The 23,221-nt window shown below is 37.6% G+C and overlaps 1 protein-coding gene across 2 annotated transcripts in view; it reads right to left on the reverse strand.

Annotated features, from left to right (window-relative positions):
• ARAP2 (ArfGAP with RhoGAP domain, ankyrin repeat and PH domain 2) overlaps window positions 1-22,292 on the reverse strand; it is a 136,210-nt gene extending 113,918 nt beyond the window's left edge. Inside the window, exons 1-8 of one of the 2 annotated variants that reach the window (XM_064449272.1) lie at window positions 22,128-22,292; window positions 20,907-20,990; window positions 20,478-20,592; window positions 15,176-16,200; window positions 8,334-8,404; window positions 7,308-7,387; window positions 2,479-2,564; window positions 1,314-1,670 (exon numbers count right to left, since the gene is read on the reverse strand). In XM_064449272.1, the coding sequence (XP_064305342.1) occupies window positions 1,314-1,670; window positions 2,479-2,564; window positions 7,308-7,387; window positions 8,334-8,404; window positions 15,176-16,068 (1,487 nt within the window). In that variant the 5' untranslated portion in view covers window positions 16,069-16,200; window positions 20,478-20,592; window positions 20,907-20,990; window positions 22,128-22,292. The remainder of the gene's footprint in view (window positions 1-1,313; window positions 1,671-2,478; window positions 2,565-7,307; window positions 7,388-8,333; window positions 8,405-15,175; window positions 16,201-20,477; window positions 20,593-20,906; window positions 20,991-22,127) is intronic. The other variant, XM_064449273.1, reaches the window with a different exon arrangement.
• Window positions 22,293-23,221: the final 929 nt, after the last annotated feature.

A 23,221-nucleotide genomic window follows, 5' to 3' on the forward strand; every position in this document is an offset into this window, starting at 1 on the left:
AACTTGCTAAATCTGAACTCTTAAAAAGGAACAATGAAAAAATGGAAATGACTATACAATAGAGCTCCTTCTGAGTGGGCTCAAACCAGATGGTATTCTCAACCAATTTAATTCAATAATTTTATCACCAAACTGAAAAAAAAAATATTGCTGTAGTAGTCAATGAGTAGTGATGACTACTATAGCCACAAATAATGAAAGGAAAGGCAAAACAGTTTAATATCACCTTTCAGTGTAGTTAAACATACACTCCTAAGAGCAAAGACTGCAGAACTAAGGCTTAAGCAGAAGTACAGAAAAATAGATGTGTTACAGCACTAGGAAGGATGACAGATTTCTGCCATCTAATTTCTAGATGCTAAGTACTAGTGAAGATCAGAAATAGACTTAAAAAGTAAAATTGTGCCACTTTCAATACAAAAAGGAATCCAGAAGAAAACAACTAGAGAACTGTGATTCTGTGAATTTAAACCAAAGAATAGTCTATTCAGTTTACTAAGAAGAAGGTTAGAAGAATTTCATCGAAGTTTGCAAGTATTTATGAAAGGATTATCTCATAATAGAGTACTCTTTAGCATAAAACAAACTAAGAGCAGCTGGAATTTAAAGTAAGTCAAAATAAAACAAACTTTAAAAAATAACAAAAATTAACCACAATTTTATTTTACCTACAAATGTGACAAAGAGTCTGTTCTCTTTCTATTGAGTTCCTCTCTCCTCTTTCAAATATTGATTTGAAATCTTAAAGCAAGACCTGGGCTCAGATTTCTCCCATCAAACTTTGGGCATATCAGTAAACTAAATTAGGAGACAATTCACCCTAGATGCATTTCTAAACTCAAAGCTCAACTTATACACACAATTCTGAAACCAACAGGATCTCCAGACACAGTAATTATTAATTTATACCTCCATGGCCAAATTGGTGAAGTAGTATTTCAGAATCAAAGTTTGTTCTTAATTACTTTGTCGCCTACAGAAAATCAGCAAAAAAATGTACAGACTGGAAATATTGCTACAAATTAATTTGTCTTTTTCTCCTACAGTTCATGAGTGGTGATCAACTCTCCTACAGTTCATGAGTGGTGATCAACATTTTTAATCAGAGTATTTTGCCTGAGTACACCTCCTAAATACACCTTAGAATAGGTAACATCATTAAAAACTACGAATTCAGAAGAGCCCCATGGAACGAAACCAGTTCTCTTTCCTTTCCCATCACAAATAGTAAGCAGTGCCCAAATACAAACTTAACATCTCTCATGCAAACATACATCTTCACAATTATACAGTAATCACTGCAAATACCATACCCTTGAGGGGATAATTTATCCAGCCATCCTGCTTTAACCTTCTTTACTGATGGTCCATAAAAACAAGCATATGGTGTTATTGAATCATTTTCAATTGAAGTTTGTTCGCCATCAAATTTCAAAAAATGCATTTGTTCACTGATGAAGCACTCTGAATCTCCACTTTGTATCTTACTACAAGATGCTGAGTGTGCCTTCTCTTTATTTTGCCTTTTCTTTAAAGGCAAAGAATGTTGTTCCACAATGGAGTATACAGATTCACCTTCAGATTCTGCTGGTGCTAATGATTTTTTTTCCTGAGGCAGGGATTCATTTTTTGCAAATTCCTTTGACTTCTCTTCCTGATTATTACAGGAACTAGAAAGAAAAAGTCCATTCTACTTTTAATGTTTTGCTACAATGCACAAATACATAAAATTATTAATTAGAACAAATATTGGTAAGACATATTATAGATACAATTTGTTTAACCATTACTATAACTACAGACATCCTAAACACAATGTATCTTATAACTATGACCATACTGAATCCTACTTTCTCCATTCAACAGGACTGGTAGGAAGGAAGCACTTGCTGGTTCCTTTAGAAGCCTGAACAGAAATTTAAAATTAATTTTCCTTCTACAGAAAAGTAGATTAATTCATTTTAATACTTTGGAGGACTTGCAGTATCACCTCTCTCTTCCCTTCTCCACCTCAAAAGAAGCCAGGTACAGACTGGACACTTAAGGAGCACATTAGTTCCCATTTTGTCAAACCACTGGCCACTGCCTCATGACAAGAGTAGAAAAAAGTTTTTTAGTTTTGTGGGCGTTTTTTGTTTGTTTGGGTTTGTTTTTCTAATGAGGAGGTAGAGTTTGAAAGTACGTAGGCATGGTTAGCTAGGAGACATACAAAAATAAAACCTGTGTCTTCCTTGCTCTGACCAAGGAAAAGAGAGACACCTTCCAAACCCACAAAAATTCTGAAAGCTGCATTAGACAGTCTTAGGACAGCCACAGTCCAAATTTTGCCTCCAATAGCATGGGGTAAAGGTTCAAATGGGGGGGGGGGGGAGAATACAGTCATGGTTATGCCTTCAGAGGTAAAGATCTACTTATGATATGAGTAAATAACACTTTCCTCTTTACATTTTCAATTTCTCTATAACTCTTATTTAATACCATAGATTCTTGTAAGAAGAATACTCTTCATTCATTCCTAGATCGGTTTTATTTTCACAAGCCAGGAATTCGTTTCCATGAAGTTCCTAGAAAAGAAATACATCATAACCAAGATTTGTACTGAAGTAGTAGGTGATGTTTAAATTACTGTACACATAAATCAAATACAAACAACAGCATAACTAGCAAAGCTATTCTTTGCCACATTTTCAAGTGATATGCATTTGAAAGATCACGTTTTCTTAAAGTATTTTATGGAATGTTATTTTCATATTTCCCTTTTAAATAGTAATACTCAGATAAAACATGAGCATAGTCCAAAATACCTGACACAAACTAGATAAAGAAATTCAGAGCATAGAAATATCAGTGCAGATTTTTCTTGACGCACAACAAGTATTATTTTTACCCTGAAATTTTCTAAGCTCAAGAGCCATGCATTACATGCATGTTAAGTATACCACTTCTGATTTGCCACTGATAGCTTATCTTTCATATCAATACTCCTCTGAATTAAATGTACAGCCTTCACAGTATGCTAAAGATAAAATAATTGTAAATTAAAATTCCTACAGTAAGACTGAACTCAGCCATATCGAATATATCTTGCATTTTCTTGCCAAGCTCTTCTTCCTAAAAGGCACATTTATTAATGTTTGTTTAGAAATCTTTACCACATACTGCTTGCAGCGTACAAAATGTCAAAGTTAATGCTGTTCAAGAACACTATATTTCACACTACTTAAATTTGATCTGACAGTCATATTGCATTACTAAGCTTCTGAATACTCTTCTTCCTTAAAAAAAAAACCCAAAACACAACAAAAAACCCACCCCAACCTAAAATGAACATCCTCGTGCTTTCTGATGGAAGGGTGGCAGAAAAAAACTGGATAAGCTCTCACAATGGTTGCCATTTGTTTCCTGAGCAGCAGTACCTCATCTTATATTTGAGGGCTGTACCTTGGCAACATGAAAAGGCAAGCTTAAAAAACTACCCAGCCAAAAGCTGAATATGCATACACCGCAGCAAAAACTGTGGAAGTCACAGGCTGCCACTACGATAAACCTAGGTCTGCCTTCCTCTGCCAACCAGATCCATCATTAAAAAAAACAAACCCAACACACAAAAAACCACAACACCAAAACCCAACAATAACCACCACCCACACAGCACACCATTAACTATGTTGTAGCACCAAAGGATTAAACAAAAAAAAAAAAACACACAAAAAACCACCACAACAACAACAAAAAACAACAACAACAGAAAAACCCACCTATACACCTTGCAGACAAACTAAAAGCAACCTGTCAGCTGCTTATCAAATGCTTGGATTGACTGGAATCTCACAAAAGGAGGGGAAATGGCTGTGTCCCACTTCTACACAATAGTAAAGAGGCTAACATCATCATTGGCTAAGAAGTGTCTTCAGAGCAAAAATTAGTATCTTTTATCTTCATTTGCGTATCAGGACGCAATCGCAAACCATATCCACTGAAGATATGTGGCGGTACCTCTTCCTCCCACTCATTCACTTGGGCAAGTGAACTTAGGGAGCCTGAGAATTTCCAAGTAATAATCAAGAATTACATTTCTAATGCTAGAAGATTTTAAAATGTAGAAGTCCCCAAACTGAGACAGGTTGTGGAGACAGGGAGTTCTATTTGCTCACAAAGACACTTATTTCACCCAAATCTCAAGCATTTCTAGCGTGTTGTTTACAGAATTAATCTACAAGACGCTCAGATTTAAGACAAGGCAAAACTCCCATCTCCTGCAAATCTCTGAGGTATTATACAAAGGTAGTTGGCAGCAGCATTTTCTCCTGCAGACACCTTTACAGAGAGAAGTATTTCTTAAAAGATATGTATATATATTAGACAGAAATTGCCTCTAAACGCATACTGTTCTCACACATATGAAGCACCTACCCGTAAGGAAGAAATCTGGCTTCTTCCATCCCAGACAGAACTGCCCACTTGCAGCGCTGTATAAAAATCCTCCACTTTTAATCAGGAAGTAATTCAGGTGTATTTTTGGTTTTAGCTTTTTCAAACAGGCAGTCTTGCTGATCACAACAGCAAGACAGGAAACCTGAGTGCTAAAGCATGGAAGGCATGAAAAGTATCACAAATGAGGCTACATTAAACAAAAACCCAATGCCATTCAGGACAGGCATCTTCCTTAAAAGATACTGCCTTAGTCTTCTGTTAAAGCTAATGCCACACAGTTCTCCTCAGGTTGATTCTTGAATCATGGTTTGGCAATATAATTTTATAACTGGTCCATAAAGATGAATTCCTCCTTTTAAAATATTAAGGGTTCTCACTTTAAAGTGGTAAGATTTGCAATCTGGCCGGCATTCCACATAATCACAATGCTTAGGAGCTCACATAGTTTTACTGAACTCAGTATGCATGTTTCATTTAGTCTGACAGTCTACAGCAAGAAATAAAGCCAATACTTCACTCCAGAGGTCTGAACTCATTATAATTCTGTTTTTCTGTGAAGGAATTCTAATACACTTGACTCTTCATTTGGAAACAACAATAAATCAGTTCTGAAATATTTGGATTTTTATTTGTGTTATTTTGAAGTAATATTTTAAAAATTGTCCTTTTTCACGTTGCCTGTCTGTCGTCTTGACCTAAGTCAAAGGCATATTTTCTTTATAACCTTAATTCCCTGTTCTCTCATGCTCATTTACCTCCAGTCTGTAGTGACTCATTACCTATTTCTACAGACACTCCCTTTGTAAACCCTACAGAATCCTCTCCTTTATACCAATGAAGCAGGAAGGGTAATAGCCAACTTATAAGCCCTCAGAACAAACTGCAGTCAGTCCATATCACAATTTGCTATGTTTTCTTGTATACAGACAAACTGTATTGTCATGTGAGGTTATCTTTAAAAATGAAGCAGCAGTTACAAGCCCTAAAACCTCAGATACTTTACAGTGTTATCTAAACTTTCTTATTCATTCCTGGGATACTTCATACCCTACTGAAAAAATCTGAAAGTGCAATGTATCTTAGGACCTTTGTTTTATGGTTCTTCTTTATGACCTTTGTCTGCAAATAAGTTCTTACAGAACCAAAATTAACTCTGAAGTTTCCAGCAGGCATGTGATAAATATAACTCAAAAAACTATTCATTTACATGAAAGTGATAATTAAAATCCAAATCTTCAGATCAGAGGAAGCAAGTCATAATATACTGCATAAATCATGATTCTACAGCCAGCAGAAATTGCAATTGTATTTCAAGCAGTTAACCCAGTTTAACAGCATGGTATTTTTGCATTTCATGCCTTTGTAAAATAAGAAAGGTTGCTGACAACCTTCCTGCATATGCTTTTTTACAACCAACCATTTCAGTGAAATATACAGAATAATGCTAAAAAGTAACAAGAGAGTTAGGAAACTTTTCTAGAAAACCTGCTTATTATGCCATTGAACTAATTAAAAAGTAGTTAAATTTTGAATTTTTAAAGACATTGCTGTCTGTGCCAATAACTGGCACAGACAAGACATTGTACACAAGGAAAGAAAATGAAAGCTCAAAAGTGACTTGTGTGCAGGTAACAAGAACAAAAAACAAGACATGAATTTATGTGTACCTCCTTAAAAAGTCAACAACAACAAAAAAGCACAACATATTTCCAAAGAAAAGAAAGTACACACCAAAAACAGAGATCATTTTTATGCTTCTAAAACCACTCCCATTAGAAGATGAAATCGGAACCACTTAACTTCACTGACTAATTCTTAACAAATTAAAATGGGGGGGGGGGGGGGGGGGGGGGGGGGCGCGGAATCCTAGGCATCCATTTTAGTAGCTTTGATTTTAATCAATAGTTTAGAAAGTAAAACCTTAGAGTGAAGACCAGAACAGAAACTAAGAGTAATTTACTGTTTTCTCTAACCCAGTGGCTTGAGATCAGCTGAGACAATTATAAGCAATCACAGAATCAACAATTTCTGGTCTGCATCCTGCTAAGACAGAAGCAGGAGCTGGGATTCACCCCATTTGCCAGATGCCTCAATAAGCTAATTTACCTCCCAGATCTCCACATGATTCAGATGTCTGACCACATGCCATCTATGCCATTCATTCCATCAATTACTGACCCTAACAAAAATGTTCACTTCAGAGAATCCTACAACAAAAGTGTCTTTCTGTGTATACGGCAAGTTTAGGGGATGCATGAAAAATATCAGAAATCCTGAGAACTTTCATATACAGGAAATAAAAAAATAGTATGGCCAAAAGTGACCATTAGACCATCTAAGCTAATGTGTACGCTGCTGTAGGTTGTACATAAGCCTGTGTAGAGATCCCAGTCTTGACCTGCAATTATCAGAAGAGAGAAAAGCCACTTTTACCTTTACTAGTCCATTCTAACGGTTTTCCACCACTTAACATCACTTACATACAAAGTATTACAATATACCACTGTAAAAGGAACTCATAGCTAGTCTGCAACTGCCCATAACTGACTGTTTTGCATTTGATATGGCAGCATTGGGCATTAAAGAAAAAAAAGTCAGTTATCTGTCCTATGTTGTTTAAAAAACAAAATGAAAAACCAACAAATTCAACAGCTTGCTATTACTATTGAATAGTACAAACTGTGTCTCCAGATTAAGAGAAGTCACCAGTCCACAAATATTTACACAATGAACTTTTTGCATGTATCTCAAAAGACTGGAAAGGTATTGGGAACTGAAAAAGCAGAGGAAAAAAGAATCGAGGGCAATATAAAATATATAACATGAAGATTAAAGTGAAGATAGACCATTTATATCCAGACTTCTCAACTTACTTTAACATCTTTAGGGTCATCACGAATAAAGGTTTCCCCATATGGCGAGATGATGGGTGGCTTTTCTTCTGTGGAAGTTTCTTAAAGCAAAAAAACCAAATAAATACAAAGTTAGACAGCGCAGTACTCTACTAAAGTATTAGTAAAATCAGGAAAAGACACAGATCAGATTTTTTTCTGTCCTTCTCAGAAAAAAATTGTCAGAACAATAAACATTTTCCCATTTCTAACTGAACTCCAGACCCTTTTTTTTCCTCCAGCCAGTACCTAGTCAGACACTACTACCATTACTATATAATTTGGATATAACTTGCACACAGGCATTTTCTTCTTTCCTACCCTGCATCAAGTGAGAAAAGAAGAAAAAAACAAAACAAATAAACCCCCACACCCTTTTGTTACATACTCTTAGGAGCAACAGCTCCAAAGTGTCCTTTATTCCAACTTTAAAAAAAGAATCCCGCACAGAAACCCATTTGTGTGCGATCTTCATTTTGTGACCAAGTATTTGCTTGAAATTAAGATGCATAACTTCAAACAAGACATACCTCTAGAGTATGAAAGAACTTTTGTTTACAACTGACTGCGTAAGACTTCTAAACTCTTCCAGTAAAGTATTTCATACAGTTAATTTCCTGTTATTTCCTGGAGCTATGAGCACTAACAAATTAAGCAGCATTAGTTAGGAACACATTCCTTGTATCTTCCAAGAAAAAGCTAATTCTGCTTAAAAAATCTGGAGCTAATCTTGGAAACTCAAAACACAGTAGTCTAAAAAGTGTATTAAAATAAATGAGATTTAAAGACTGGATTTTCTAAATTGCATTTTATTAGTTCATAAACAAAAAACAAAGTAAAAATGCAGAAGTGGTTCAATGCTGTGTTATTACATACATCACTTTTTCCAGATCTTCCAAATGCCAAGTATTTATTAAAATAAGCAAGACAATACTCATTTTAGACACCTGATATGAGGTTTCTTTTTCCTTAGTATTCAAGATGTAAATATCAGCATGCTTAACTCACTGTTTTGTGAAATGTGCCTCCCAGTGCAAGAAATATTTACAAGATCCACATTTCTTCTTTTCTGAAGGGAACTTGAACAAAACAAAGCATAAAATTAAACCAGTAAGTGAAATTTCCCAGAAATTGAGCAAAAAACATCTTATGCAATTAAACTATTAAAACTATATACAAATATAGAAATAGTCAATTTTTAAGTCTTGGGAAAATTTCTGATTTAAAAGTCACCCAACAACGTCTTCTTGTCCCTTTATGCCACTGAATACTTCTCTGCTACTAGCACACACCTTGAGTTTGGATTTTTGTTTGTTTTGAAGTGACCTTACAATACATTCAGCTTTCTGGGAAGCATGGAGATCCCCCACTCTTCCCCCCCTCTTTACTGTCCCTTCTCCTTCACACTAATTACCAGGCTATTTAAAGAAGGACGTACTACAGAAGTCTAATTTGACATTAAGCTCAATGGAAGCCTGGGCATGGGAATAGGACAAAACATGCTCTTAACCACTGAAAAAAAATGCTGTAGAGTTTCAGTTTCCTACGGTGAATTTTTCTCAGTAAGTTTTCAACCTGAGACATAAACGACATTGCATTGCAACTGCATGTGACTACCAGCGCACATTTGGTAGAAAGATAAGAATGTATTCCCATACACAACAGAAAAATTTTGTTATTGGTGTTGTGCTGGCCCCTAAGTATTTTGGCAACTTCATGTATAGTGCACTCAGCATGCTGCTAAAGATCACATTATTATTATTATTATTGAGATTTCAGGCCAAGAAAGCAGCCTCAGAATAATAATACAGGAACAAATATGCCTGAATCAGTACATTTCTAACCCATCTTCACTACTCTAGCAGTCTGTATTAGAGCTGTTTTCAGCCAAGCTCTGATTTCCCCTATTAACATGAATTATTAGTAATTTTCACTGTGCTTGAAATAACAGTGATGCAGTGACACAGGTCCTCGTGCACCCTTATAGAGTATTCATTGACTGATAAATGCCATACAAGATCCTTGAAGTTTTTCTAACCATTAGCAAGTCTTCCATCCTTCAAAGGCAAAGATGTTTTACTAAAAAAATTCAATATTCTTAATTTGTTTCCCCACTTGACATATTGAGAAATTTTATTCTTTAAAGATTAGCTATATTCAACACTTTAGAAATACTGTCCCGTGAAGTCCAAGTTCAATTACTCCATATTACAGGCTGATGTTTCTCTATGACAGAAGGCATAAATTTATGAACTACTATTTCATACCATTTTTAATCCACGCCTAAATCTGCCCCAAACAAATTATTAAATTCAAGACAGAAGCCACCTTATCAAATTACTCAACATTTCAAATGTTATCCAGGTTATATCAATTAAGTTTCTCTATGATATTTTGTAAAATCCTGGTTTTAAAAAACACAGGGTGAGTTTGGCCAGTAAAGGTGGATCATGACCTAGCTCCCATACATAACTGTTTACTCTCCTGAGTTACAAAAAATACACAGCAAATACTTTAAGTCTCTGTTTCTTCATACATTTTATGAAAATCGATGTAGTTACATCTTTTGAAGCTACACTGGCAAACTAACTTCATGTATTTGTGCTAATCCAATTTTAAAGAAACTAGTATGCTCACAAAAAACCACCCCCAAACCCCTAACTTTTTCAACACAGACCAGATTTTTCATTGTTAGGTTGGGGTTTTTTTTAGGGGTATTAATATGGTTAAAATGAATTAGAGATACAGATAAGCAGCTTTGACTCAAAGAGCTTTTAAAATGATGGTTCTCTTCCTTATGCAAAACAGTGAGTCACTGGCTTATTTTCAGGGTGGATGGATTTATAAGTGGGTAATGATATATAGCAACAAATGAAGATAAATTCACCAGGAAACAAAAATAATAATTCAGCTTACTAAGACATGTATTTTTTAAATTTACGTATTTTCAGGACTTGGGTATTCCTTTTTGATTGTGTACCTACATGTATGTATATGTGGGAAGAAAACCTGCTAATAAGCAAACTGTAGTCTTTTTTCCCATCAATCAAAAATAAAACCATTTTGTCATTTTTGGAAAACAAAAGTTTTACTTGACGTAAGTTAGAACTATCTCAAGATATTAAATAAATTAAACAAGTTTACTCTTAATATCTGCTTGAAAGATTATGAATAACGAACAACATACAACACAAGCTATAAAATGATAATGATTTGTCAATGCTCGATAGAACAGAATAGTTAGATAGTTATTGTACAAATTGAATACCTGGATTGAAAGACAGAAAAATACTGAAGACTTCTTTGGGAGCAAATACTACTGAAAAATCTAAGACTTTCCTTAACTGTTTCAAAAATTTAATACCTCTTCAGGTTAATGATCATCTTTATTTTGCTCTTTAAAGGAAGATTAGTGCAAGTAGTCTGTCAATCATCAAGTGTACCAATTTTACAAAGATACAATAAAAATTTCAATTAAATTATCACTTTGTTACATCTGTGGTGATTAAGACCCACTATTTTCATATATTAAGAGGTACCGGATGAGGCTCAGGCTGCACACTCTCCCCACCGCCCTTTACTTATAAACAGGATGAAAGGGTGTGATGAGGCAGCGACTGGTCTTACTAAAAGCTGAGAGACTGGAAAAGTGAGGTCTTAGCACTGCGCTGAGCTGTTTTATTCGATACACTCCTGTCCCCTTGCAGCTAAAGCGAGGGAGAGAGGTCAGTGCAAGTAGTCAGTGCTTCAAAGTCTTTACTGGCATTCATCTGCTGAGTGTTTTAAATGAATGAAGCTTTTGTTTTCAAACTCATACCCTCCCATAATGCAAACACGTCAAAGTGCTCTAGCATGCTGTGTTAGAGCTTTGGGGTTCACAGACTGCTTGCAGAGGTAAATTAATGGTGATGCTTAAGCACATAAAAAGAGATTAAGCAGCTTTTCTCCCCTAAAAATTTGCTCTGTGTGACAGAACGCGGAGTAGAGAGACACAGCAGCACCAGCTTGGGCACCTCATTAGCTATTTTGACCACTTAAATGTTAAGAAATGGAGTCTAAAGAATATCAGCATCAAGCAAGGCATTCCAACCGTAGGATCTGCCAGTTGCAGAAAATGAATAGTCCCTGCTCAGGCCAAGCATCATTATCTAATTTATTTATATTTTCCCCCAAACGCAGCATATCTTCCAGAATGACTTTTGGTCTACTTCTTATTTCTGTTAATAAAGAATCAGAGCAATCCCACTACTGAACAATACAAGTAATAAAATAGGGGGATATGAAAAAAAATCTAAAAGTATATGGAGTTTATTGCCTGAAATTTTAACTGTGTAGCACTCTGTATAACAGGTCTACCACGTTATAAATCTGCTTAAGCTTTTTCTCTGAACAGATTGCTGCTCTGAATGATGCAACAGTAGCTATTTCACCTAAAAGCAATTGCTAAATGACACGATCCAAAGCATCCAAAGCCTCTAAAACTATCTCTATACTTATTATCTTTAATCTTGTGCTAAAGGCACATCAGTGGTTAGTTCCACTCATTGCATTACTTTCACTATTTTGTCTTACAAAAGCCTCAATCTTTCACTCATGTCTGCATGGAAGAAGTCAAGTCCATGTACTTCCAAAAGTATCAAGAGAGACCATGAATCTTCCAATCCACCATGTTTAACCCTTTGTTCTGTTCCACAACATGACTGGAAAACCATATTAAAAATTTAAGAGTGCTTACTTAAATGCAGAGTTCAGGGTCTCGGAAAGGGTGATGACTTTGTCTAATAAAGATGTTTTGGATACACATTATTTCTATTTTAGAAGATGATTTGCAATCCCCTTAATTCCAGTGCTTTTAAACACCTTTAGAGTGATCTTTACTAACTCTCATAATATTATAAGGAAAAGCCTAGCTGACAAAAATCTAAAGTTTGCACGACCACCCCACTATCAAGACAACCACCCCACTATTAAGAACACTGTGTAATTCCCATCTTTTTTTCTTCTTTAATTCTGCACCCCTCAGTACTACAGTCATGCCACATACACTTCAAAGAAGGAGGAAAACCAAAATATTTATTTTGAACTTATAAAATGCTATGTTGTCTTACCAGCTGACAGCATGGATTTTTACAGACAAGAGCCAGGAGCACAAGTGAGGCAGAGGGAAGCAGATATAATTGCAAGAGAGGCAAGCACATTATTAGTAATAAAAAGTGACATGGTCACAGCATTACTAAGGGGCACAAGGAGACCTACCGTATGAACCTTTTGTGCCAGAGGCACATAGGAGCTCATGGGAAAAGCATTTCCTTGCATAAAAATTTAATTACTAACATCCATGCACAGCTAGAAGGAAATGTTGAGTTTCCCAGAAGAATTCAGCAGGATTTCTCTGCCTCTACAGAAAAGCCTTCACGCAGTATAATAAGGATGAAACCAGCATCTATCAATAAAAGTCAGCTGAGAACGTTTGTCTACGCAATTCTATGATGGACAAGATCTTTCGTGAGGTTAAAGATGCTGCAAGCTGCCATTTTAAAGTTCTGCATTAATTCTTTGCCTCTAAAAAAAATACCAGCAAGGTTATCAAGAATGTTTCTGCAAAGTTCTAAGTTCTGCTTTAGCCTTGGTCTTCCTCAGACAGACTGTTACTTGTCCTTCAGGATTTCCATATAGTTATAACTGGAGCATGAAGATGAAGAAACTAAGCTGGAGCTCACAAATCAAAATGGTGGGTAATGAAGTTAGTGACCCAGTCACATATCAATCACTAATAGACTGGGATTTGGAGGATTTACTTCAATGGTGGGAAGATTACAAATATAGCATGTTCTCACTACTGGATGATTGTTTCTCAAAAGACATTAAGAGCACTCTTAGTAGCCAGTAACTGTTATCCTTTAGGATGAGAATCCCATTTCAGCTCAGCAGGAATAGCTTTATTATATGCAGTAGGGATAATCACTCTACAAAAGTTAATGTAAAGCTACTTCTCACTGAAAGATGTTTATACTTATGTTTCAATAAGCACAATTTTTTGGTGATTTACAAGGCACTGATGAAAGATTTTTTTAAGGCACACAAAAATCTCTTAACTGGCGCAAAGAATCTTTGCCTCTCCGTCTGTTAAATCAAACAATTGCATTACAACATTTAATACTGACTTCTTTCAATAGTCTAAAAGAAACTTATAAAAGCTGGGAAAACTCTGTAATTAGGGCATGTATAAACTTGCTAACGATGCTTCTAACTGCTGAGCTATGCAGATGAAAAAGACAAGATAAATACGAAACATTCTCAGACATGTCCCTTCCAGGCACAGCTAGTGGTTTGAAAAAAAAAAACCAAACCTTTTGACTAAAAAAAGTGCAACCTAATGATTTGGATACCACTACACTGACAAAACTTTGCATATGCCTTTGCATGAATTTTTCTTCTCTGTTTAAGACACTTAACCTGCATGATGAGCAAAAGCTTACAGTTAACGGAACCAGAAATATGACAAATCAATCTGTGTGGAGATATTGTTCATTTACACAGTCTGTAATATTGTGATCAACTGCACATTCAGCACCTGTTATTTTTAACGTTCAAACAATATTACTTTTATTAAGACAGGCCTGGAGTTAAGTTCTAACACCAGACCTTTTCCTCTACATTCAATCATATTTTGGCCAGACAAGCTACAACAACTGATGCTTATTCAAGACAGTAAGTGCTACTCACCAATTTGGGGATTCAAATTATGAACTCAACCATTCTGAAGGAAGAAAAATCCACACCCACATCACATGAATATTTTGAAACAAATTCAAACTCTTAAGTGCAATTTATCATAACAAACTTTACTGGACTCTATCCAGTACTATCCTCACCCAGTGCTCCACAGAACTACCCTTACAAAGATTCCATAAACTCTGAAAACCTTCCAAACATATAATTTTTTTTCCCCCTTTTTTGCATTTCTTTTTTCCCTGCTGGAATGCCTCAAAAATATTTTTATACTACAAGCATAAAAACAAGCATCCTACTTTGTTTACAGGGCGGCTACACCATAAAATGCACAAAACAGACAAGAAGGTTTTTCTAAGTTTTTCCCCAGCTGTTAGACAGAACTACATTAATATGTGTAGGTGTGTAAAACTTCCTAGATCTTTCTTATAAGTTGCATATATAAACTTGTATTTTCCAAGAACAGTATCTCTTGACAGGTACATCCTTAAAAGTTACTAAGATACAACTTGTGCTTCACAATAACCATTGTCTCATCATAAAAATAGGTTTTTATACTTAAGAGTGAATTTTTAGCCCTCTTGAAATCACCATGCTGTCACCATTCTCCTGTGATGGATCAGAATTTCATCAGAAACACTGGAGCTAAGGTCTAATTAATATTGTTAGCAATGGTCTGGTTTACAATAAGAGTCAATAACTTTTTCTGTTATTTTTCAACCTTGGTTTTCTAACACTTGTGTATTTCTATTCTCCCCTATCCTAACAGCATACAGATTAAGTTTAAAAAATGCTTGATATAGTTGTTTTTAACGAGAGTTATATCTAAAGCAATGAAGATTCCTTTCTTTGAAAATAAGTAGATGCAGAGATGACTGGGGAGGTAATAACAAAACAGTGTTATAAAATTTCCCTTCATACTCTCATTTGTGCTTTTAACTTGCATTGAAGCTTAACCCTCCTTCAGTTAATCTGGCAACATTCATACCAGATCCAGTATATTTACAGCAAATATTTTAAAAATCCACAAAAAAATGACATAAAAAAACCTGTGAGAAACACCAAGCCATAATTTCTACAATGATAGCGATTCTTCATTAGAAAGAAACAGCAGTTACCTTGATGAAGCATGAACTTCACTTGATTCAGGAATTTCTGGTACAGGTCGATGCCTTAATATAAAAGACCGGGTTGCTCTTGGAAATCCTTTCATGCAATTTTGCATATAAGAATCATACAAGTCATTGTCTATCATTTCTCCTTTAAACTTAAAGAATGGAGAATTTGGCTCACTATCAGATAAAACATCCAGATGTTTGTTTTCATTGTATTTTGTCTCACATGAATAAGCAAATGAAGAAGGAGGATCATGAAATGCCAAACAGCCAGCCAAGTGCTCATCAGCTTGGTATGCAGCAGCTTCTTCCAGGGATGTATCTGGCTGAGTATTCATCTTAATACTTCCACTTAGATTGACAGCTTTTAGTATGCTTTCTGAATTCTGGTATAAACCAGAAAAATCCAAATTTGTAAAGCTATCATCATTTGCTTCCAATAAGTTTTGCTCTGCAAGTTCAAACCTTTCTTTATCAATGCAAGCTTTAGGAAGAAGTTGTTCTGGCAGTGTTGCCGGTATCAAGCTAGTCCCATCTACACTTGAACTGCTTACTGGAGATGCCTGATCCAAGGATGAATATTGTTTCTCTTCTGAACCCTTCAAGTCTTTGAGTTCTACATTTTCACAAAGAAGAGAATTTCCTTGCATTCTTGAAAGAGTGGTGTCTAATTGCTTAAGAATCCTTCTGCGGTGCCCCGTAGGCAACACTCCCATTTGCTGAAGCACACTGTTATTTATTCCCACGCAATCTGTCACAATGTTATAGCCATATTCTTTAAAGTTAGGAAGATACTGCCCCAAGTTAATGTTGACCAAGAATTCTTCAATATCAGTGCCATTGCCTGTGGATGACATGATGGCAGCTTCATTCTGAATATTGCCCCACACAGTCATGTAGAAATATAGTCAGGATGTGTGAACGCTCTCTAAATCTGGTGTCAGCCAGCCAACGGAGAACATCAGTTTCTTCAAGACGCTTCTTCAAGTTTCTTCAGTTCAAACTGATTTTTTTTAAAGACTGCAAACCTATGGAAAAGAAAAAGAGCATTAATGTGAATTCAGGTGGGAATTTTTTTTAATCTTGGATAAAATTCTGAAAGGCTCCCTGTCATTTGTACAGAAATATTTTTAAATTGCTTATATATGAAAATTTCAAGGAAGATAAACAGCACAACCTCTCCATCCTTTTATCTTGGCCTGTACAAACAGGATAGAGAAATCAAACTCTTAACTCACCACAAGTAATACAGTGTTAAAATATATAATCCTAGCAGTTAATGTTAAGATGAACGGTTAAGAGATAACCACTTATGTATACACACACACTCTTACTACACAGCACTTAGATCACTTTTTCTCCCCCTTATATCCAAGACCACAGCTGGAACCCAAAGCTCTCCTATTCCCATACTAGCACCAATTAACTACAGCACAGGGCTTCTACTCCCTTATCTGAGCCTTAAACCCTTTTAGCAAAGAAACACATGTTCAATGGGAAAAAAAGAAAAATGACTGGCTAGAGCGTTCCCTGTGAGCGGTGGGTTCAAGCCCTCTTCAACCGAGAATCCAACTGAACAAGTACCATATACCAGTAAAATAGTTTACAAAGGTAGAACCACTTCTGAGTGGGGGGTGGGAGGTGGGGGCTTAATTGTTTAATTAACTACAATCAGAAAGCTACAGAGGTGACCAAAATACATCTTGCACATCAGGCCCTTCAAAGACCTGTCATGAGGGAAAACAGGAAAGAGGTAACTACTAGCTTTTCAACGCTGTCAAAGAAGCAGTTTTCCCTTGGCCACAAACAATAGCAGAGGCAAGTTCTGGCCTCCACACGAGGGACATCTGGTATCTCAAGTGCCCATAAGAGTTTTTCCTCAGTATTTTCCAACTCAGCTCTTGCGCTCTCCAGATTCCACCTATTTGAGTTCTTCCTTTCAGGGCCATATCCAAACTCACAATTTACAAAATCCAAATCTGAAGGTGTTTGAGACAGCCTGAAATCACATCTCTTTAAAGAAGGTTTAAGATCAGGAGCAGTCAACAGGTTTTTTCACCTCCCACTTCCTGTCTAAAAGAGTAATTTGGCCTTAGGGAAACCTGCTGACTGTAGCAGCTGTCCTGGCATGCAGGTACTAGCCTTAAGCAGCCTGGAAAAGAAAGAAGAGCCTTAGTAGAACAGCATAAGAATTAAGCAGCAATTATAAAGAAAAGAACTCACATGCCCAGAATATATCCATGGTAGAAAGTATTGATACCTTATTCCTCGAAGTGTTTCCTGACAAAAAGGGAACTATTTATGATCTAGAATTGAAGCTTAAAAGAGTGCCTGCTTCTGTACTGTATCAATTCCTCCAATAAAGGATAAAAACTCTTCCTGTAAAATTTCCCCAGTGTCTTTTTGAATAACTAAGTCATTATTGAGAAAAGCAGTCATAAATAAACCTTTATGCCCCTCCTCATTCCCCAAAGCCACATACAAACAGATATAAATTTAAAACCATGTACTGAATGGAGCACAACTGTTATCACTGCTATTGGTGACTGTACTTCATAATGATTATGAAATAAATTATTAAATAACCAACTGAATCACTAGAAGTCTTTTCTTGCAAAATTTTGTAAATACCTTTATTACTCCCACACTTTCAAAAAGTGTGGGATCAAAATCAAATCAAAAACAGGATAAAAGCAAACCTCTTTATACTTACACCAGATATATATATATATGTGACACAATAAGAGGAAGAAAAAGAAGATGAACAAACCTACATTTTCCAGGAAGATGTAAAAATCAACACACCACACTTACTACAAATGTTCCATTACTTGAAATAAGTCTTGCTAATCTCTTTAACTTCATTTTTGGGGCAATATTTTTATCAGCTTTGATCGCCATCCACAGGTCTGAGAAGTGACTTATCTTGAATATGAAATTCGTAAAATTAAGACTTTTTAGAGAGAGAACTCTACAGGCCAATCAGATAGCAACCTCTCAAGACACATGAAGTTTGTTAGGGAGTTAACCCTCAGGAAAAGATTCCCAAGTCATGTAAATTCAAAAAGCCTTGGACTGAGCTAAAATGACTAACAATCAGGTTTTAGATTTAACTTGGTCCTTTTCCAACCTGTGCACTTATTTAAACGCTCATCGTTCCTTTAAAAACTTCAGACATCAGCATTTCCTCAAGCTTTTCTCATAAGCCTCTAGCCATAAAAGATAAAAGTCAACAGTATGGTCTCCACCCATCTCTAAACCCTGAAAAATACCAATATAAATACATGGTCTCCTAAGAAGTTGAAGATACATTCTGAATACAGAATGATAAATAACGAGCACAGAAATTACTAAAGTGGGCAAAAAGTATCAAGGAGCACTGTTTGTGCCAGAGAACAGTTTTTCATGTACCCATTAATGAAAACAAAACAAAACAAAACCCCATCTATTCAAACATATAAAACCCATGCAATGTTAGCATATCAGTGTTTTAAAGTTAGAGTTGCAATTGGTTATCTCAGCCATTTCCACCTTCCCTGGCAGTTCTGGGTTTCACAGTGCTGGTTGTCTGTTTTTTCCCTGAGGTGTTAGTGATTATTTTCAGACAGTATCATTCTCTCAATCCCTCCACCTTCAGCAGTAACAAAAATAGACACTTAGGAAAGTACCTTTTAGCTATATATTTATAAAAAATATATATTTTTATATAAACATATATATTTATACCGACACACTCTTTTTGATACCTAAACACTGTTTTTCCTACATGCTTTGCCTCTGCGTTATTCTGTTATACCTTCAGTGTTGTTACTTTGGAAACTCAAATAGCCATGTATTATCAGTCATTTGGATCCTAACCCATCTCTCTATAAACCACGTAACAATGCAGGGGATTACCTAGCACAGAACAAGCTCTGTTGCCAAATCTGCAAGAACCATTACTTTTTACGTGTATTTTATAAACAAAACATGTAGCAGAATGAGAAAGGAAGAAACTGCTGGCTCAGAAGACATTTTGACCACAAAATGCCAGCACTGCTAGAAGCTGAAGCCCAAGCCATTTTTTGTTTCTGTAGTAATCTATGGCAGAAGCTGTCAGCGCATCCACCAAGATTTATAAAGACATGCTATAGGTCTGTCCTAGCTATACAGCTGGTTAGATACCAGTAAGTTCACAGGCACACGTTTTGTGGGTCTGAGCAAAGGGTTATACTGACACCGGTTTTTGAATACTCAGATGAAACTTCAAGTAACAAACAGCTAAATGAATCTGCACACATTAATGAATGTTTGTATCGCAGGCTAGAAGTGAAATACTAAATTGTTTCTTACATCACAATGTTTTATCCCTAGCAAAGGCTTAAGCTCAAGAAGTATACAGGAAAGCAGAACTCAAGGACCATCTTGCCCAATAAATTAATCTATTTTGATGTAATTAATAGCAATTTAAAAAATCATTTAACCTCCTCCATAGCTTTAATTGCAGAACAAGTCATAACAAACCCTAAAGAATGTTCATACAGCATTATATATGTAGTGCATATATATGATATATATACATATTTATATGCATACATTCACCTTCACATCCATATTTGTACCACTACAACAAGTAAACATTTGTCTTCAACATTAGTGCACATGGTTGCAAACACCCTGTAAAACAGAACTTTTTCTCTCAGCAGCAAGGCAAAATAGATTTCTCCCAGAGTATTTGATAGAAATAAATATCAAAAAAGAAAAGAAAAAAATTGAGGGGAATTTGGTCTGATTCCTGCTGTACTGTTCTATTTTCCAATACAGCGCAACCAAGACAAAAGTCATCATTCAACATGGTTACTAAAAACAGGAAAACGCTACAGCAGTTTGACAAAAATCAAACTTCTTGGAGGACACTTGACCATTCAATTTTATAGAAATAAGGGTATAACATCTAAACTGCTATGTGGAAAAAACAACACGAGGGAAACCATCTGGGCTTCTCTTCCAAGAAAATATGTTTTGGCAGAGGATGAACTGCAATTTGTGTTGCACATCCCAAGCCTTATACGGGATCACCCAGCTTTCTTCCATAGATGATGACGTTTCTCACAGTTCTTTTCAAACTCATTTTCACGTCCTTCCTCTTCCCATGTTATGGAAGGGGCTTAGACAAGGAGGTACAACAACTCAGAGTGGCATAACAGTTCTTTATGTTTTACTAAAAGTGAAAGCTAAATAGCACCAAAGAATAATGACAATACTGCCACAGAAAAACATACATAACTTTCAGAACCTTTCCTCACATTGAGAGGATGCATCTCACCTGCATCTAACATTCTGAAAAGACACATCATTTGATTCAATAATTCTTCTCATTCTATGATTTTCAAGTTGAGATGTCTTCAAGGCAACATTAATTGGAAGATAGGCAGGTGAATCTATGTTGAAGCAAGCAAGCAATCCAACTTTTAATAATGAAATACGCGATCAGCGGGATACAGCTGAATATAGAAACACTCAAGTGAGACTTTTTTCCCCCTTTTTAAGATCACTACAGACATCAGCCTGAAGAAAGTGTCAAACCTTTAGAAGTGCCTGGCAAGATAATCACACCTTAAGCAATCACTTCAACAAATACAAGCAAGTTCAGGCTTGCTCCCAGCTTCTGCTAAATGACATACTAGATTATGATCCAAATAAAACAGTTAAAAAACCCAGAACAAAAGAAAAAAAACACTATAACGGGACTTACCATGGAGCAGAATGAAATCTGCCAGTAGTGAACTTCATCTTCCCGTTGTACTTCGCTGCATACAAACTGACAAGATTAGCAGGCCTAGAAAACGTAGATCATTAAAGATATTTCAAAAAATCCGCACAGTACAATCAGCATACTGACTGCATGCTCAGAAAAAAAAACAACTAAAACCTCTCAAATGACCTTTTTAAAGTGATTACTTAGTGAATTAACATTTGGGTCAACTTGGAGCAAGACAACTGATTGCAACAATTCTGACAGAACTGTTCCCCTTCCAAATGCAAGGAAGTTACTAAGTGTAGTTCAACATAGTGGATAATTACGAAATACCTTTAAGCACATCCTCTGTCAAAATGTTTTGGTTTGTTTTTTTTTTTTTATTTGGGGTGTTCTTTTTTTTAATTTCAGAACTCGTCTCTTCCAGAGAAGAGTTCAACCACCTTCACTACCTCGGAGTCAAACCTTATAATGCAAGAAATTCCAGTGGAACAACTTGCAGACGGTTTCCAGAGTAAGGAACTGCATGGCACAAATGAGCAAACTCAAGGTGGAATTGGCTGAGTACACTTTAGCAAGTTGCTGTGGCAACACTTGGGTGCTGTATCATTCACTCTGGTTTTCTCTCTAGGACATCCCAGTGGCTCTTTGGCTTTCTCAAAGTGAACTTTATGCATTTTCCGACAAAGTTTCCAGAAATATACTGGCAGCTAACAAGAAGTCTGTTTGTGTCTAACCTCACAAAAACAACTCACAAAGTAAATACATTTACAATAACAAAATACTGTTCCTTATCGTGACATTTACATACAGACCGTTAAAAGAATTGAAGCTAAAAAGAAGATAGGAGAAAAAAAAAATACACGCCCTATTTTCTACCTGCCTACGAGCTATTTCTTGTCAGATTCCAACCTCGGTATCTGACGCTCATCTGAGGCATGCCCCGTACCAAACCACTCAGCCTCGCCCCTGAACTCGCCGGTGCCTTCAAAGCCGCTCTCCAGCAGCGCTGCTCTGGCTGGCGGCCGCGCTGCCGGCGGGACCGCGGCCTCGGGGCGGCCCACGGAGCAGCTCCGCGCCCGGCCCGGCCCGCCCCGCCGCGGAGCCGCCCGCGCAGGCCGCGCACCACGCCGGGCAGGGCACAGCAGGGCAGGGCGGCGGGCGGGCAGTCCTCGCCCGACGCCTCGCAAACTCCGCACCCCGCGGAGGCTGGCTTACCTCTGGCGGGAAGCAGTGGGGGAAGGGGCAGAGAGGGGCAGGGGGAAAGAAGAGCAGGACTTTAGATTGCCTCAGCTTTCTTCTCTCCCTCCGGCTCTCCGCTCGCTCGCTTTCTTGTTTGCCTTCTCTTTCCTTCCTTCCTTCCTTCCTGCCTCCACACCCCACCCCACCCCACCCCTGCGCTGCGCTGCTCCGCTCCCCAGCAAGCCGCGCCCGCGGTGCGGAGCTCCCTCCCTCCGTCCCTCCCGAGGAGGCGGCCGCACCTGGGCGCGGGCGGGGAGCGCCTGCCGCTCCGCGCCCCTCCGCGCCGGCCGGGCCGGGCCGGGCCGCGCCCCTCCGCGCCGCCGCCCCGCGCGGGGGCCGCCGGGGCGGGTGCTCAGCGCGTGCTGGCCGGGCAGCATATTTCCCGAGGAGTCGGGAGGAGGCCCCCTCGCAGCCGCGCTGTGGGAGTGCCCCAGCGCATCGCTTCACAGGCGCCCGCGTCCGTCCGTCCGTCCGTCCGTCCCCCCGGTAGCCTGGGTTGGGGTGGCGGCGGGGCTCCCCCCCTGCCCGGGAGCCGCGGGGTGCGAGCAAAGGGCCTCCCTCTATCACCTCTGGCACCAAACGGGGCCGCGCTCGGGGCAGGCGCCCGGGGGGCGAGGAAGCAGCATTGCCTCAGAGTAGTGGAAGAGCTGTTGAGTGATCACTTGCTTTAAAAAAAAAAAAAAAAAAAAAAGAAAAATATTACTAAGCTTTCGGTAATGCAAGTAACTTCCCCACTTCTAGGAAATCGCCCACATCTGTGAATTACTGCCACTCAGCTGAAACTAGCTTTTTGTTGCACAAAATGAGACTGAAAAGTACTTTCATATATTTCATCCGTATGCATACACATCTTCCTCTTAATGTATCGGTTCTCATTTTTTTCTAATTAGATCCAAGGTCATACCAGAAGGTTCACACTGTGGTAGGTGAAGTCTGAGGCCTGCCACTGTGCTGAAGCAGAAAAGATGCAAAGATCTATTGAGAAAAAGAGGCCAGTAGTTGAAGTGCTCATTTAGGAGCAAGTAAACCTGGGTTCTTTTTCCTGCTTCAAAGACTGCTTACTACATGCT

Source organism: Phalacrocorax carbo, chromosome 4 (assembly GCF_963921805.1).
Source record: "Phalacrocorax carbo chromosome 4, bPhaCar2.1, whole genome shotgun sequence".
NCBI classification, from domain to species: Eukaryota; Metazoa; Chordata; class Aves; order Suliformes; family Phalacrocoracidae; genus Phalacrocorax; species Phalacrocorax carbo.